Genomic DNA, 18,627 nt, shown 5'->3' with positions numbered 1-18,627 from the left:
GCATTTTTAACGTTTACAAGATCTAAAGACAGCAACTTGTCCTCCTTCCTGGGTTTTCACACTATGAAATGAGCATCTTATTTCTACCTTACCAGTGGCTACCTCGCATCTGACTCCTTCTTCTGCTTCTTCTCCTCTTCCTCTCCCCGCTCTCTCTCCTCCCTCCCCCCTCATCTCTCTTCCCCCTCTCTCTCTTTCTTCTTTTAACAGAATTCAATTATACAAATGCCAGAAGCTGCCATAAAGTGAAACATACACTGTTTATGGACAAGTCATTATCAGGAATCTTCAATTCACAGTCTGAGCCCTGTGTGTCTGTCATGTAAGGCACATAAATAATGTTTGGAAGAAAATATGTGAATCTATTGAATATACTAAAAGTAAACACTCCAATGGTTGTAACAGTGGGGAACATGATGACATTATTTAATAATATGGTAAATTAACATATATACAATAAACAAGCTATGTAACATTTAAGAAAATGAGACGTGACAACTTGCACAACTTCACTTTACTTCCCAATGTTCTGAAAATGTTCTGTAGAAAATTTCACTAAATCCGTTATTAATTACAAAAGAACTTATGTGGTAATGATCAATCTTGACGTTCTTGCTCTACGAAATTTAAATTATAAAACGTTAAAGAATGGGTACAAAATTTCTTCTCAGTGTAAGGCTTTAAACATATATTTGGAACAAAAATGTTATGTGCCAGTCTTTGAAGCAGGAAGAAATGAGTCTGAATTTGGTACGACTGACACTCAAATATGTCAGTTGTTAATTCAAAAATAAGCTTCCAAGTCAAGTGCTGACTTCAGTAAACAAAAATTTAGGCTAAATGCCATCCTACTGTCAGAGTTGTGGTGTACTGGGTGGGATTAAGTGCTTTACAATAATTTATGACCTGCAGATGCCAAAGACTTCAGGATAAGGAACTTGGAGATGCAGATGGAATTTTTCGTATATGCATAGGCCTCCAACCAAACCAACTGCAATGAGTATTAGTTGATTAGCTTCTATCTTCACAGAAATGGTCAGCTTCTAGTACACACTACTCGTGATCTTTCTGGGGCATATAAAAACCATATGTATTTAACTGCATGAGCAATCAAACTTCTGATGCACTTGGTAGGAATACATCAATTCTGGGAATGAATAGGTGGATATGACTGTTTCACTTTGCACATAAATATTGTAATGAAATAAGAAAATTAATTATGCAATTTTACACAATAAAAAAACTTACTGTAATCACCACTGCAAATGCAATCCCCAACTTTGATTTGATGAGTTCAACTTTTCGCAAAGAAAAGTAGACATAAACAAAAATGGCTACCAAAGTGGCAATCAAAGGAGCAACAGCTCGAGCACTGAATTTTCCTGGGTAGTACACATGCAGCAAATCATTTTCATTTTTGTATGTCGTATCCAGATTTTGAACACCTCCTTGATGTAGTGGGTACAATCGCCGCAAACGCTGGTGGAGTCCATCAAGAAATCTGAAAGGGATAAAAATTTCAACAATATAATAATTGCTACTCACCATATAGCGGAGATGCAGAGCCACAGGTAGGTACAACAAAAAGACTGTCACAAAATAAGCTTTCACTCAACAAGGCCTTGGTCAAAAGTACATCTCTCTCTCTCTCTCTCTCTCTCTCTCTCTCTCTCTCACACACACACACACACACACACACACACACACACACACACACAAACGCAAATCGCACATACAACTGCAGTCTCTGGCAGCTGAAGGCACCACACTCACTCTATCCTGAATTTTCCACTGCTCAGCAATATAATAGCTATTAGCATGAATCTCAAAACAGTGTAACTGAATGGACTTTTCACATTTTTCCCATAAAAGTGAAGACTGATAAGTAATATGAAACTGTCTTCCATAACAATCCAATCTCTAAAATATTTTTCTGAAGCACATAAAAAGAGGTATCAAGGCTTCGTCATAAAAAGGCACAACTGTGACACTCATTGACAGCACACACCAATTCCGTTACACAGCTTTCACAATCAAACACTTCAGTCGAACTAAATAAGAGGAACCAAATTGTGATGAGTTAGCAGACACACATGAACCTTCTATAACAACTGATAGTGAAAAAATACAATGTGACAAACAGGAGAAGAAAGTGCAATTAGAGAAAATGTGTGTGATAATTTGAAAGCAACACATTGGCAGTTATACTAGGAACACAGACTCTGGTAAAAAAAAAAGTACAAGAGCATATGTGGCTTAAAATAAACGAACAAATCAATAAAAAGAAATAAAGGATACATATGTCAGATGCATGGAAGGGAGACTAAAGAGGAAGATGAATGTAGCAAAGAGTGAAGGTGAGCTTCAAGTATTTGTGATTTGTAAACTTACTAAGCCACAATACTTGAAGGAGATTATTTATACTTGAAATTATTTAAACATTACAATGAGAAGTATGGCAGGACACCCAGCTATTACAAGAAAGACAGGACAGTCTATGCTCACTCTACATCTATGGATGCGTGTTTCCTTCTCCTTATTAATGAGAGGATTTCTATGTATTGCAAATCTGTGTGTGTCATGTACAAGGCAGACACTGAAAAATAATGTGGTTGTGATTTACTGTCACTATTTTATTTTCTTTTAGTTACATTTATATCAGTTCCAGTATATCAAACTAAAGAACAAAACTTGGAAAGCCTTCACAACTCTACAATCTATTAAATCTTGCACTGCTTTGCAATCCAGCCTGAGAACCAATTGGTAATGCAAGGAAATAGAAGACACACTTTATAACAATGGATATTCCAGGGCCGAATCAACAAACAAAACTGATGAAAGATAACCAATCACCAACAAACAATGTATGGATGACGCATACACATAAGCAACAGATTAGAAAAATCAACAACTGCATCTGCAGCTACCGTTGTTAAGAAATGCTATCCCACATACATGTACACCTACATGGCAACTCTGCTAATCACACTTGAGTGCCTGGCAGAGGATTCACTGAACCACTTTCACAATAATTCTCTGTTGCTAAACACTCGAAAAGTACACAGAAAAAACAACACCTCTATATTTCTGTGGGAGCTCTGCTTTCTTATTTTATTAAGATGATCATTTCTCCTTACGTTAGGATGGGGTCAACAAAATATTTTTGCATTCAGAGCAGGAAGTTGGTGACTAAAATTTTGTGAGAAGACCCAGCCGCGAAGAGAAACACCTTTGTTTTGATGATGTCCACCCCAAATCCTATATCATGTCTGTGGCACTCTCTCCCTTATTTCTCAATGACACAAAACATGCTGCCATTCTTTGAACTTTCTCAATGTATTCTGTTATCATATCTGGTAAGGATCACACATTGAACAGCAGTACTCCAAAGAAGGACGGACAAGCATAGCGTAGCCAGTCTCTTTAGCAGATCTGTTGCTTCTGCTAAGTGTTCTGCTAATGGAACGCAGTCTTTGGTTCACCTACTCTGCAACATTTTCTATGGGTTTTTTCAAATTTAAATTGTTCATAATTGCAATTGCTAGGTATTTAGTGTAATTTATGGCCTTTAGATTTGATGATTTATCATTTAATCAAAGTTTAACAGAATCAACAGCATCATCTGCAAGTAGCCTATGCAGGCTGCTCAGATTGTCTCCTAAATCATTTGTATACATAAGGAACAATAGAAGACCTATAACACTGTCTTCGGGAATGCCAGAAATCACATCTGTTTTATTTGACAACTTTCCATCAATTGCAACAAACTGTGACCTCTGTGACAGAAAATCACAAATCCAGTCGCATAACTCAGATGATATTCCATATGCAAGCAACTTGATTACAAGCCGCTCCTGAGCTACAGTGTCAAAAGCCTTCTAGAAATATGAAATCAATTTGAAATTCTTTGTCGATAGCACTCAACACTTCATGCGAGTAAAGAGCTAGTAGTGTTTCACAAGAACGGTGGTTTTTAAATTATTGTTGACTACATGTCAATAAACCGTTCTCTTTGAACTAATTCATAATGTTCAAACACAATATATATTCCAGTATCCTGCTGCATATCGACGTTAATGTTATGGGCTTTTAATTTTGTGGATTACGTCTATTACCTTTTTGAATATTGGTGTAACCTTTGTAACTTTCCAGTCTTTGGGAACAGATCTTTCATCAAGTGAGTGGTTGTATATGATTGTTAAGTGTGAAGCCTGTGAATCAGCATACTCCAAAAGGAACCGAACTGGTATAGAGTTGGACTGGAGGGCTCGCTTTTATTAAGTGATTTAAGTTACTTCACAAAAACAACAACAACAACAACTACTACTACTACTACTACTACTACTACTACTACTACTAAAACAAACACACACACACACACACACACACACACACACACACACACACTCTTTCTGGGTAGCTGAGTACGGTGGGAGAGGAACAAAGTAGTGGGAAAAACATTTACAGGGTAAGGAAGTGTGCCTAGAAGGAAACAGAAAAAAAGAGATTCTTAGCGGCAATGGCAAAATGTGGTAACACAAGTTATGCAAAATCTATATCTATCTTCCACTACTACACCTTACATGTGTGATTACACAGGTGCATAGTCACCCACCACCTCCAACATACATTTCCTTTCAAATTAAAGGTCCCTCCAAAACATCATCTATTCTCAAAACACTTCTACACTTTTGTTACTCATTGACCTCAGTTGCCCTTTTCCCACCTCTCATCCTCACCCATTGTCTCCTTTAATGACACTGTATGCTACACACCACTCTCCTCCCACTTTTTGTTCCAGTCACTCAGCTTTGTGATTATCATAACTGATCCACAATTTGCCACTGCAGGCCTCCCTGTCTGTGTGTGTGTGTGTCTCATGTGATTGTCTTTCCTTTTTATTGTTTGCAACTAATGAGTCAGTACCTGTTACGCCTCGCAAAGCATTGGAAACAGCACAACAATACTCTGCTCCACTCTATATTTAACACGCAAATGTTAAAGAACAGACATGTAACAACAAATAAAGGACAACGCTTAACAAATAAATTACATGTTACTCTAACTCTGAAATTTCATAATGGCATGCAGCAGCACACTTAAAATATTGATCGCAATTGGATAGTAATCTGTATGGGAACAACAAATAAGAAAATAAAGGAACACCAGGGGATGAGATTAATATTCAGGTATGCAAAAGTTGCTTACAAAAATACCAACTATAATGCAGCCTGGTATACATTATTGTGATGCTATTTCAAAAAGAAGCCTGCAGTACTCATATTCTTATACTGAGCCACAACTGACTTACAAAACTTACTCTTGACTGTGAACACGAAGAAATAGGGTGAGTGCATACTGCAGCACTCTCTGCCGACTTCGAAGTGGATACCTCTTAACTCCAGTGTCTTTCACGCAATGCCCCAGAAGAACTTCTGACAGACTCACCTTCCCATGCTGAACACCCTGTAACAATTTATTTCTGTTATTAACATCAAATAAACTTATTATTGTAATTTCTGAATTTCGTACATGTCCAATTAGTTATTTGTGTAGCTTCACAAAAATTCTGAACAATTTTATAAAAATGTATAGACAGTTCTACAAATAATCTACAATATTGTCATGCTCAGGTGAGTGACATGTAGTTCCTCACATATTTTACCTTAATTTAATATCAAACAAGGAAATGGGTTCTTGCAATAACATATCATCAACTCATAACAGTGGAATTTAAATCCTACAACATATTCCAAAAACCACAAAATAAATCTATGGTACTGTTCAGCCACTTTCATTTTCTTCCAACATTAAAATGATTAAGAAGTTAACACATGTACCAGTGGATACAGATATTAAAGTGTTTGTATCCTGCAATGGCTTCATATTCAATAAGTTAAAGGTCATACAATAAGCAAAAAACCTAACAAACATTTTATGTAGAGTTTGCAAGAGAAAATGAAAAGAAATGACAAAGTAGAGATATAGTAAGAAACATAGCAAAGAGACAGATATCGTTAGAGATTTAGAAAGATAAAAAAAGAAGCTATGATGCAATTACATAGTGGTTAAATATTGAAATATCTTATGGCATATACTGAGGTAAGTACAATTATTTTTCATCAAGAAATTCACTTGAAATCAAATTATGTTTATCCTGTGTGAACATCAGACTCAACTCTAAAAATTAAGGTATATCTCGGCCAAAAGTTCATTTGGACGTTATAATGCTTTACTGGGTGTGATGGTAGTAGCGTTGGTTAGACTGTGAACTCATCCAGCCAGCCAGTTCAAGGAGATTACTGGTATAAAATGGAATCCAAATCATAGTGTATCTTGATATTCAGTGCATGTGCTGCACACGGCGAGAGGTGAAATGCATATTATATGCAGAACAAAAATCTTAATCTACCCATATATCAATAAATCTCGAAACATTTAAACTAGGTGCAAATTCATACAAACCCTATCCATCAAAGTGGTGTACTGGTGAACGAAATGGACATGTAAACTAATAAAGTTTTCTATCGTCACACATTTGGAGATAATACATGCATTAATAAACTGTTGTTTTTCTATGCTGACAGTTATCACTTCTAGCTGAAACTGCAGCCCCGTAATATGCAAGTATTACAATCTGATTTCTACAAATAAACAGGCTACACAACACAGCCCTATAAGCCATTCTCCAACATTCTCTAGTGACACTGGTTTACAGACAAGTGTTATTGATGCTGACCAAAAGGTCAGACTTATAACAACCTACAAACAAATGATCACAGCATTGCCTCCCACATGAAGAAAGAATGTACTTTCTAGATGATGTCTCTCACTTGCTTACATAGTATTTACCACTTACCACCATCAGAAGCAATGAGTGCTCACACCAAATGCAAAAAATAAGTCAATCAAGAATTTACAATTATATTTAAACACTCACACTGACAATGATCTTCAAAGCAGAGTGCCCTGAAACCAACTGAATACTCACTGGCAGTCAGAGTTGAGCAGAATGACCTTAAAACTCACCTGCTTTTGCTTGTGGATCCAACTTTATAAAAGTAGCAAAGATAACAGTTAAAAAGTCAGGAACTAGGGAAGAACAGGCTAGAAAAGCAAGCTGTATGGGGCTGGTGACAGATAGCTTGGGCATAAAATACTAGTAGTGACAAAGGAGATGAGAAAGAAGAAGAAGAAGAAGAAGAAGAAGAAGAAGGAAGGGCTTGTTTGGAAGGAGGAAACCATAAATGAAAATGGGTACATGATAGTCAGTTTCCAGAAGTAGAAAGTGTGCTGTTAAAGTGAATTAAGCAAGCTTGTGCTTCAAATATTCCAATCAGTGATACTGTCGTTTGTGGTAAAGAAAATGTATTTGACAAAAAGTTGGGACTCACAAAACATTCATCCAAAGGCTGGATCAAAAGGTGTAAGAATCAACGTAATTTAGTGTATAAATGTGCTTGAAGTGAGGTCGGAAGTGTAAACTTTAGCACTTTTCAGTCATGGTAAAATAGTCTTCTATGAGTCACAGAAAGGTATAGTCCCAATGATGTTGCTAAGGCAGGCGAAAGAAGCTTATTTTTCACCCTCTGCCTGAAAAAACTCTGGAGTTAAGAGGGAGAAATGCCACAGCAGAAAATTTAGTAAAGAGAGGCTAAGTGTTTCGTTATGTTGTAATGAAAGTGGAATAGAAAAGGTGGTGCCACTAATAATTGGAAAGGTAAAGACTCCACAATTTTTTATAAATGTGTGGACAGTTCCACCTGCATGTAAATCTAATGTGAAAGCATGGGTAAAACAAACTATATTCAAATAGTACTTACATGCCTGGGATGTAAGGTTGGGTTTTAGAAATAGGAAAATCGTTCTGTTTACTGACCAGCATGCAGCACATCACCAAGATACATCGAATCTACATAATATAAAGTAATATAATAGAGGGAAACATTCCACGTGGGAATATGTGTGGATGGATATGTGTGTGTGTGAGTGTATACCCGTCCTTTTTTCCCCCTAAGGTAAATCCTTCCGCTCCCGGGATTGGAATGACTCCTTACCCTCTCCCTTAAAACCCACATCCTTTCGTCTTTCCCTCTCCTTCCCTCTTTCCTGATGAGGCAACAGTTTGTTGCGAAAGCTTGAATGTTGTGTGTATGTTTGCGTTTGTTTGTGTGTCTATCGACCTGCCAGCGCTTCCGTTTAATATAAAGTAATGTTTTTTTTCCTCCTAACTGTATCAGCTACCTTCAGCAACTCAGAAAAAACATTATAAAATTCCTGAAACAAAATACAGGAAGATTCTTGTACAAAATTGGATGGCATGTCTTCATACTATGATGAGAAACGTTACAATCTTGGACGCTGTGTATTACATAAGAAGTGCCTGAGATTCAGCGTAAGAAAGCACAATGTGAAACTGCTTCAAGAAGGCTGGCTTTCATCAGATACTTAAAAGACATTACACAAGAATTCCAACTGAGCAATGGAATTCTAGCTGAACAATGTCAACAAATAATGGGGCCAGATGGAAACACTGACTGATTATCTTTGGTGAATATATTGAATGTGACAGAGGTTTTACTGTCTGTCAGTCTGTGACAATTCATGAAGTGTTACAGGAATAGATTGCAGAGAATCTGGAAGAAAGTGACAATGAGGATGAACCAAAACCTTTGCCGGTTCCTACAATATCAAAAGCTAATGAAGCAATAAAGCCAGTTTTGGTGGCTAGGCGGGAAGCTAATAGCACAGCTTATTAGCTGCAATGACATTTATATTCTTGCTTGTCAAAAATATTAGGCTGTTTATTTTCGAATATGTCGTGATTTTCATCATTTATGTGTGGGGCCCTTAAGATTTCACTGCTCTGCAGTACCGCTGATTTTCTAGGTTGGCTTACAGTGTTATCTGCAGTTGTACGATTTCTGTCAATTCAGCTGTAAGAAGCTGAGAGGACACCATATTGTGTGATTCAGTATGTTTATATCGTTAGTGCCACACAAACTGTAGCAATCAACAATGGATGCAAATTACAATCAAGACACTGTTGAAAAACATGGATGTATAAGTTCGCAGTTCTCAAGTGGTTCATGCAGACAATACAACACTAATTTTAAGTTAATGATGAATCTGGAACCAGGAGGCATGAACAAGTGTGTAGCTGGAAGAAAATATGGTGTCACAGAAGTGACTGTTTCAGGTGGAATCAGATGAAGAATAAATTAAATAATGTCAGTTTTACCAGCCACATTTCAGCGGAGCGAAGCAGGGCAGTTTTCATTATTTGGAGCAGCAGGTTGTTCAGTATGTGCAAGAGAAGTGCGATTTCTTGAGAAATTATCTGAATGAAGCCATTGGAGATGAAGAAAAATTTTGAAGCTGCATGTGTTGTTGAATTCAAAGAAAGTACTAGCCAGTGTGCAAGGATGATTAAGAGGACAGGGCTTACATTACAACTGGGAACTATGTTAGCAAGCAACTTCCCATGGCGTATCACAAAAAACTACTTGCGTATCAGCATCATATAATCAATCTTACGAAATGGCATAACTATTTGCTAGCTCATATGGACAACACTGGATTTCTGACAGAGAAAACACCAGAATAAAAGTAGTGCTGGATGCCTAGCAGATGGAAGGAAACTAGCCGATTAAGTGAGTCTTCACAGGAATACGATACCAAAAGAAAAACAACCTGCAGCGTTTAACTTTAGATGCCAATAAAAGGGTTGATGACTAATGACTTTGTGATAAGATTGACTGCGGGCTGTTTAGAACAGAATACTAGGCTCTTTGCTTAACAGAGGGAAATACTGGTGCTGGATTCTTTCAGGTGACACCTCACACCCAGGAAGTTAAAGATCTAATAGCAAAAAACAACAAAGATATGATAACAATTTCTGCTAGCATGATCTCACGTCTTCAAGTAATGGATGTTGTTGTGATTAGACCTTTTAAGGTTCACCTATGTCAGCTTTACAGTGAGTTACTTCTTCAAAGAGATAATGCCCTCATTCCAGAGTGGAAATTAAAGAAACACTATGTTCAGTCAGTTGACCTCTAATGAATCTATTATGGAAGGATTCAAAAAGTGCTACATATCCAGTGCTATGGATGGCTCTGAAGATGACAAACTACTATGAGAAAAGTGTCAGGAAAGAAGAAATGCCAGGAGGTTACAAATTAATCTAGTGGTACTAGTGATTAAGGAGGAGGTGGTAGTGATGATAATGATGATGATGATGATGATTATGATGATGATTAAAAATACCAATACCACAGAAGTAGCAAGAAAAATAGAAATCGAAAATAAAAATTAAGGTAAACCACTTATTTTTGATTATTTTATTTCTACGTATCTTATCAAAATGTAGCGAGTCAATAATTGGTATAGTTTAGGATAGATATAATGTTAACTTTTTTACAGAGCTAATTTATAGCAATACAATGTTTGTAATTTTGATTAGCCAGAGTATTTTAAAAATAAATTTTTTTCCAAGGAGCCTCTTTAAAAAAAAAAAAAAAAAAAAAGGGGGGGGGGGGGGGAGTCATCTTATATTCAGGATCATCTTATACTCAGGTAAATATGGTAAATCAAGAATGATGTAACATAATGATCCATGTCAGCAATACCATATAGTAGTACATAATATATACAGAATAATTACTTGGTATGTGAATACAGTCCTCAGTGGTGCAGGATCTTTAGCATAACGTCCTGGGTCATGATGCCAAAGGCCAGCAGGACTCAAAACTAGGCATCCAAACTCTGGCACCATTGATCGATGCTCTGGCGCCAATGCCACAGCAGATTCCACGTGGAGGCAGACATCAGAAAGTGTCAATGAACTGTGGGTAGCAAAAAGTAATAAAATCATATTTAATTACTGTAGCCACAAAGTCTCCAACAAGAAAATTAAGTCATTCCTCCAATCCATAAAATTGCTTTTATTTCAGTGAAGTATATAATGTTCAATATTTTTGAGTCATTCGATACTTACAGTGGAATGGAACACAAAAACCTCATTTTTCACCAGTAAATATAATTTACACTGCAAAGTACCAGACTCTGTCATTCCATGTGAAGTGGTCTAGAGGTTGCCGCATGACCATCATGGTTTTTGATGAAATTTTGTATGAAGAACAGCACATGTCTCCATTTCAGTTTGGTAAAGTTTCACCATCATCAATACAATACTTCCAGAGAATCAGTCATTTGTTCAGTCCCATAGCGCAACTATCAACAGTGCATCTGTGAGTTTTGGTGATGTTCAGACATAATATCTCTAGTAATATATTTTTTTCAAGAAACAAAAATTGGTCATCTTGTACAACTTTTTGTGCTCTCTTAGTCAAAATAATAATAAAAATATTTCCTGAGCAATTTGCATATGGATAAGTTGAAGCAAAGTCAGCTGAAAAAATAGATACTCGAAGAAATGTGAAGTTTAGCTTTTTATATCTCCAGAAGTAATTGCAGGATACATCTGAAACTTTGCACGTATTAACTTACCAATACAAGGGCTTAGAATACACAATTTCATTCTCCTACTGCTTTCCAATAGTTTACAAATTGAGAACAAAGTTGATCAAGGTGTATACGTGGACAAGAAAAAAAAATTCCCGCATTTCTCCCGGATTTCCCAGTTAAAAATACACTTTCTCCCTGGTGGAAACATAGTTTTCCCTGTTAATTGAAAGTATATTTTCTCTCGGAACTGTATAACTTATCAATCCTTTGAATGGTTATGGTTTTATACATGGCCGTAGAATTTCCGGCGCTTTAGAAAACAAAACACCTTTTGGAAAGATGTTTGATCTGCAGTAACATGTACGCTGCATATTTTCGAATTACGAAAGTATAAATTTGAATTCCACCAAACACCGCATGTTACTTTCCGAAGCATTGAAATCGAGATTGCAATGCGTATTTGTAAGCCAGTCATAGCTCATGTCATGTGATCTCGCCAGTCGATGGCCGCGGATATTCAAAGCTTCGGACACGTGGTGTAGTCAGCCAATAGCAACATCACTATTATGTAGCGCGAAAAGTTAAAGGTTTAAATTAATATATATAATGTTGCTACAAGAAAAACAAAGCTTTCACATATAATATTGGTCTCTACGGCCAATACGCTGCAAGAGAAGCTAAGCTTTCACATATGATGTTGGTCTCTTATGCACGTATTACATTTTAAGATATAACACACAAATATGCCCGTAAACTTTTTAATAACAACATAAAAGTGTGATTTTCTGGGCTATAAATTCTTCTAAGTGGCTCGTCATCAAAGTGCTGATTTTTAAATGAGTCCCAGATTCCCAGTGAAGTAGGCATCGACCTGATATTAAGCTTTTCAATGTGGTTTCGGGATGTAAATTTCCTTGGTTACCAGTACTTTGTTATCTCATGTCTGGTTCTTTGTTGTGTCATAATGCCATACGTGCCAGAAGATAAAAATGTACACTTGAAATGCAACGAACAGGTGAAACTAGCCAATAGTTTGAAATTTAACCTTTTGTTTCAAATATGACTGCCTCAGTGGAAAGGATTAATAAAAGAAAGTTTCTTCAGCAAACCAATAAAAATAACTTCATTGTTCTGCATGGCAATTAATGCTTGCCTGTCAGAAAAGTGGAAATAAAATAAAACCTGAAACTAATAACGTATTTTAGTCTTGTGTAATTATGTTAATGTATTTTAATTCACATGATAGCTTCCGGCCAAAGAAATCAATTTTGTTTCCATTTGACGTGAGTGCAGAAGCAAAGAGGAAACAGCAAAATCACTAAATGTAAACACGGGTCACATGGACACTATCCGCTTCCCTATTATAACTCAGACTGCTCTGTCCATCAGACCCGTATCTACGATATTTCCGAACCGGGGCAATAGTAGGTAGTGGCGTCCCTCGAGCGTTTGAGATGGGACATCAAAAATTTAAAAAGTCGAATTTTCAAAAATTTAAAAAGTCGAATTTTCAAAAATACGTTCATTTTGTAGCACACATCTTTCTGAAGACTGATAAAAACATACGTGTCTGAGGAATTGTAAGACATGTTATCTGATCTTAAGTGTCGCAAAATGCAGCGTCACACCTCTTCACACAGCATTCTTCTATCGCATGTCACTGTATTTCGGTCTGTGGAATTGAAATGTGTATATTTTGTACTGGATGCCATCAAACTATATTCAGGACAGTGGAAATTAAAATGTTCTACGGTGCCTCTCCTGCTTCCAGTCGGCTGGTTTGACATCCTGCCCCTCTTCAGAAAATTTGCATTCTTTATTCCCTATTAGCTAACAACTTGCTGCTTTGCGTGACATAAAACTGAGTATAGGATACACAAAGCCAGTAAATAGAAGAGACAAGCAAGACAATACACATTTCTTCAATCCTTAGCTCCTAGAATTTTTTTCTCTCTAATCTTGCTACGGCTTTACATGGCGTGCTTTCCTTTCTGCGAAAGGATCTGTTACCTCATCAAAGTTCTTCAAATGTTATGCTACATGAAAAATCGAAATGTCATTGTCTAACACTGAAAAAGCTTTAATTACAAATAGGCCCAAGGCTGGTGTGGTTTCTCGACCTGATTACCTATATTTTGTCACTGTCTGCGAGATAAAACAAAATAGGTCTTTATAATGCTGCAGCAATTGTAACACACGCCTGATAAACGAGACTGTTTTGGCAGAAATGGTCATTTTTATAACACGGCAGATTATAATTCACAAAGTACCAATATCAAATGCCTATTAGGCCTACTACAAGCAAAAGGCTTTACGTTAGGAAATAGTTTTACACTTCATCCATGCTCTCCAGTTTCTCAAGCATGGGATCAAAAAGTTGTAGTGCGAAATTTTTATAGAAATTTGGATCATCTTATTGTTCTATAATTCATGTGATGTCCCCGTTTCTTCTCCTTCCTCGTTCTAACAAACAATGTTGTCATCACTAATCCAGTATCTATTCCTGACAACGTCAAAGCTTATTCGCCGGTTAACTTCACCAGTTTAGTTATCCCGCGATTATTCTCCGGTTAGGCATTGTTACGTGTTCGTACACCACATTTTCCGTGTTACTTCCAAAATAAAACTTAAGTGACTGCTAGCCGAGGACTGTACAACTGGCCCTTGCTAGTATAGCGATCTGGCCAAAAATTTTCTGTCAAAATTTCATTTTCTTGGATACACCGAGAAGATAATATGTAATCTTTCTTACCTGTTATTCCTGTTAGCCATTTATTCGCACTCTGGTAGTCTGAATCTATGGATTTCGCCGGTAATCGTAACAACGCTTGTTATTCGCAAACCCTATCAACCACATAATCAGACAGTGGTTGGCTTTCTTTCGTTCAGCTATACTCTGCTCAGCTCGTATAGCCCCTTTTGTCTGCAGGGAAGTTTATTTCTAGATGTGACGAGGATTCCACTGGCAGAGACATCACGTGCACTATGCATGCATTCACAAATCAACTTATGATTCATTCAGAACTCAAATTAGAATGTGTTCAACAATGTTCAAAAACCGACAGGGACACATTTCAAAGTCATATGAATAATCGATAGACCAACGTGCACTGGATGCTAGTCGCTTTGTGAAACAGGTTTTATATGAATTTGCTACCCCCCCCCCCCCCCCCCCCCCCAACACACTCCTAGGGCTGCTGTGCAATCTGGCAGCTTGGGCGCGCCAGTAAAATTTTTCCCGGCAGCTCCAAGCTGCCCCCCTCCCCCCCTTTTTTTTTTTACTGCAACTGCTTACACAGCTCCTGTAGCCAGATGCGGAAGATACTACTCAACTGCGCATACGCATGATCCCACTCGTAACTGCTAAAACAAATCTAATTTTATCAGTTGTGGCGTCATGCTCATCGGAGGCAATTTGTTGTTACAAAGCATTGCATAGTCTTCCTAAAGCCTTTGACACATTTTGCTGTTGGCAGACGCTTGTATGAGCACTGTGTTTTGTTGCTCTATATGGCGCATTTCCTTTGCAATTTAAGTTTTATTTTAGTTTTTTCTCTCGTTCGTGTTTTATGGCTGCAGTATTGTTCTGCAGTAGCAGGATACAGTAATATCCTTTGTTAAAGTATTGGTTCTTACCAGTCAAAATTACAAAAATTTCACTCAGAACAAAAACAATGAAAAATTCCCGGAATTCAAAAAAATTCCCAGGTTTTTCCCGGTTTTCTCCTGGATGAAAAGATTTTCGGGTTTTTCCCGGATCTCCCGGGTCGTAGACACCCTGTTGATTTCAAAAACGGCATTTTTGGCCCACTTTTATCGTTACATATTTCAGTCTGATTTCTGCTATAATTACAGAATCAAATTGGTTATCAGCTTCACAATTTAACTGTGCTTTACCAAGGCTGTGGAGATCAGGGTAGTAAAATTGTTGCGCAACAGCTACAGCACAAAGTGTATACACTCAAGTTCAGAAAAACAGAACACCTTGAATGACTATAGATAGGATGTTCATATTCACAGGACATGTACATTAGTATGTGTGGCAGAAAGGATTAGCCTTTCAGTCACCTCGGTTCAGCATGTGTCCTGCAACCTAGAAGGCACATGGTCTGTATGGGTCCTGATAACTTGTTTCATGTGTGATGGCATCAACGGGTATAAGGCATGAATGGTGTCCTGTGGTTCAAGGATCCATGCTGCATACACCTGTTCCAAAGTTCATCTGTGGTGGTTGGCATTGGGTCATAGTGCTGCACTTGTAGTTTCACTATATCCCATACATTTCCGATTGGCGACATGTATGGTGATCTGGCAGGCCAGGACAGAAGACTGACATCCTGTGACAAAAAGAAGGCAAGTGTTCGTGCAGAAACATTTGGTCATGCACTGTCTTGCCGAAAAATTGTGTCTAGGGTATTCCGCAGAGAGGGTATGGCAACAGGTTGCAGGATGACATTCATGTAGGTCGCATTGGTCACAGTACCCTGGACACGGACAAACTGTGATTTTTGGTTGTATCCAATAGCAACTCACACCACGTCATTGAGTTCATTCTGTATGTCTTATGCAAATGCAGTCACTGTGATTCCACTCATTACAATATGAACCCTTATTTTGGACACAATTTTTCAAAGAAAAATGTGCATCTCATAGTCCACAAAATATGGTATGTGCAAAGTTTCAGGTTCATCCTATAGCTAATTTCAGAGGTATAAAAAGCTAAATTTCACTTTTTTTTTAAAAAAAAATTGTATATCAATTCGGTGGACTTTCAGTTTCAGTTTTTCATTATGTTTTAGCATCTTATACAAATCCACTGCAAAACGAAAATGTGGTTCAGACTGTGGTCTTTCTAACGTGCGTTTTTTTTTAAGTGGGCAAAAAATATCCGTTTCAGCATTTTTAGAAAAATTGTCAGCTTTGCCCTCAATTTGTAAGTTATTGGAAAGCAGCAGGAGAACAAAATTTCATATTCTATGAGCTTGTATTGGTAAGTTATTATGTGCAAAGTTTCACTTTTTTTATGGTTTTAGGGTGCAAAACTGCTACGGTCGTAAGCACTTATTCTGTGGCTTAGTGAAGGGTAAAAAACGGAATTTTTAAAGCAGCAGCAATGGGAAAGAAACTCTCAAAGGAGGGAAACTAAAAACGAAAGGAAGACAAAAAAAAAAAATGCTATTGAAGGGGGCTTGTTTTCCACAAAAAAGAGCTTCAAATGATCGATGTCATCTCACTGACACTAATAAACTCAAAGATGGGATCGGCAGAACACGTGTCATCTGCTAAAAGGGAAGATATATCAGGTGACAGCTGTAAACGGGCACCTAGCAGATTAAAAGAGGGGCACTGAAGTAAAATGTGTCTCACCGACCACAGTTGCGAGAAGTGGGGACAAAGCGGGGGAGGATCACCACTTAAAAGATGTCTATGGCTAAAAGACAGTGCCCTATCCGGGGTCTGGTTAAAATTACCTCCTCCCAATGATGAGGCCGGGAGGAAGAGGTGCAAACACAGAGAACAGGTTTTACATCCCGTAATTTATTATCGGGAAGTGCAGACCAATGTGTATGCCATAAAAGAGCAACACGATGGCATAAAACGCTCTGTAGATCGGCAAAGGGAACCATGTGAACAGTGGGCCAAGGAAAAGAGCTGCAGCCTTTGCCACTCTATCAGCTGCCTCATTTCCGCAGATACCAACATGCCCTGGGATCCAGAGGAATGTCACAGAGACAGCCCCCCAAGTGGAGCATGTGGAGGCAGTCCTGAACCCGGTGGACCAGAAGGTGGACACGATAAAGAGTTTGGAGGTTGACAAGAAAGCTGAGTGAATCTGAGCATATAATATACTGTATACCCTTATGGCAACGGATGTATTGGACAGCCTGGTGACCATCGTAAAGCTCTGCGGTAAAAACCGAACACTGGTCAGGAAGGATAGGGGTGTCACCAAGGGGTGTCACTCTCAACACAAAATGTGGTCTTTTGAGTCGTCTGTGTAAATAAATGTGGCATTCTCCATTTGTGCGCATACAGAAGCAAATGCCCGACAAATTATAAGGGGGGGGTACTATCCTTGGGAAGCTGGCATAGATTACGGTGAAGGCAGGGCCAGGAGTGAGACCAAGATGGTGCTGTATCCCCATAGGTCAAGAAACTTTTAGGAAATTGGAACAAAAGGGAACATAGCAGTTGACAGAAGCAGACTCCCGATGGTAGCAGAGAGGAAGGGTGGCCTGCATACCCTAAATCCAAGGAGGCGTTGGAAAAAAGGGCATGGGTCGGATGAGCAGGCATGGAAGACAGACGACTAACGTAACAACTCAGAAGGACAGCTCGCCACTTGGACAGCGGAGGTTCAGCAGTCTCAGCGTAAAGGCTCTCCATGGGGCTGATGTAAAAAGCTCCAGACGCTAAACGCAATCCACGGTTGTGGACAGAGTCTACATGCCGAAGAATAGAGGGCTGTGCAGAGGAGTAAACTGTGCTTCCATAGTCCAATTTCGAGTGCACAAAGGTGTAATACAGGTGGAGGAGGACCACTCAGTCCGCTCCCCAGAAGGTACCGCTCAGAACTCAGAGGGTGTTGAGGGATTGTAGACAACGAGCCAAAAGATATGAAACGTGGGAAGAACAGTAAAGTTTTCTGTCAAACATAAGTCCCAAGAATTTGGCGACACCTGCAAATGTAAGGTCGACAGGGCCTACACGTAGGGAAGGCGGATAAAAGTCTGTACGACATCAAAAATTTACAAAGACTGTCTTACTGGGAGAAAATCTGAAGCCGGTTTTGATGCTCCATGAGTGGATGCGATTGAGACATCCTTGGAGACGTCACTCAAGAAGGCTGGTCCATTGAGAGCTGTAGTAGAATGTAAAATCGTCGACAAAGAGGGAGCCTGGGACATCAGGAAGGAGACAATCCACATTTGGATTTATGGTGATGGCAAACAGTACAACACTTAGCACGGAGCCCTGGAGCATCCTGTTTTCTTGGGAGAAAGTACAAGAGAAAGTTGAGTTCACCCGCACATTTAATGTGCACTCTGTCATAAATTCACGAATGAAAAGGGGTAGCCAACCTCGAAAGCCAAAAGAAAACAGAGAACAGTGTGCAGAGTATGCCTGTCCTCCAACAGGTATCGTATGCCCTCTCCA

The 18,627-nt window shown here is 38.4% G+C and overlaps 1 protein-coding gene across 1 annotated transcript in view; it reads right to left on the bottom strand.

Moving 5' to 3' along the window:
* LOC126457717 (sterol regulatory element-binding protein cleavage-activating protein) overlaps window positions 1-18,627 on the bottom strand; it is a 229,539-nt gene that overhangs the window by 177,528 nt on the left and 33,384 nt on the right. Inside the window, exons 5-7 of the mRNA XM_050094254.1 lie at window positions 10,667-10,847; window positions 5,321-5,466; window positions 1,249-1,501 (exon numbers count right to left, since the gene is read on the bottom strand). Coding sequence (XP_049950211.1) covers window positions 1,249-1,501; window positions 5,321-5,466; window positions 10,667-10,847 — 580 coding nt within the window. The remainder of the gene's footprint in view (window positions 1-1,248; window positions 1,502-5,320; window positions 5,467-10,666; window positions 10,848-18,627) is intronic.

This window comes from Schistocerca serialis, chromosome 2 (genome assembly GCF_023864345.2).
Source record: "Schistocerca serialis cubense isolate TAMUIC-IGC-003099 chromosome 2, iqSchSeri2.2, whole genome shotgun sequence".
NCBI lineage: Eukaryota > Metazoa > Arthropoda > Insecta > Orthoptera > Acrididae > Schistocerca > Schistocerca serialis.
The sequence above is the reverse complement of the archived record's forward strand: the minus strand, read 5'-3'. Positions and strand labels throughout refer to the sequence as shown.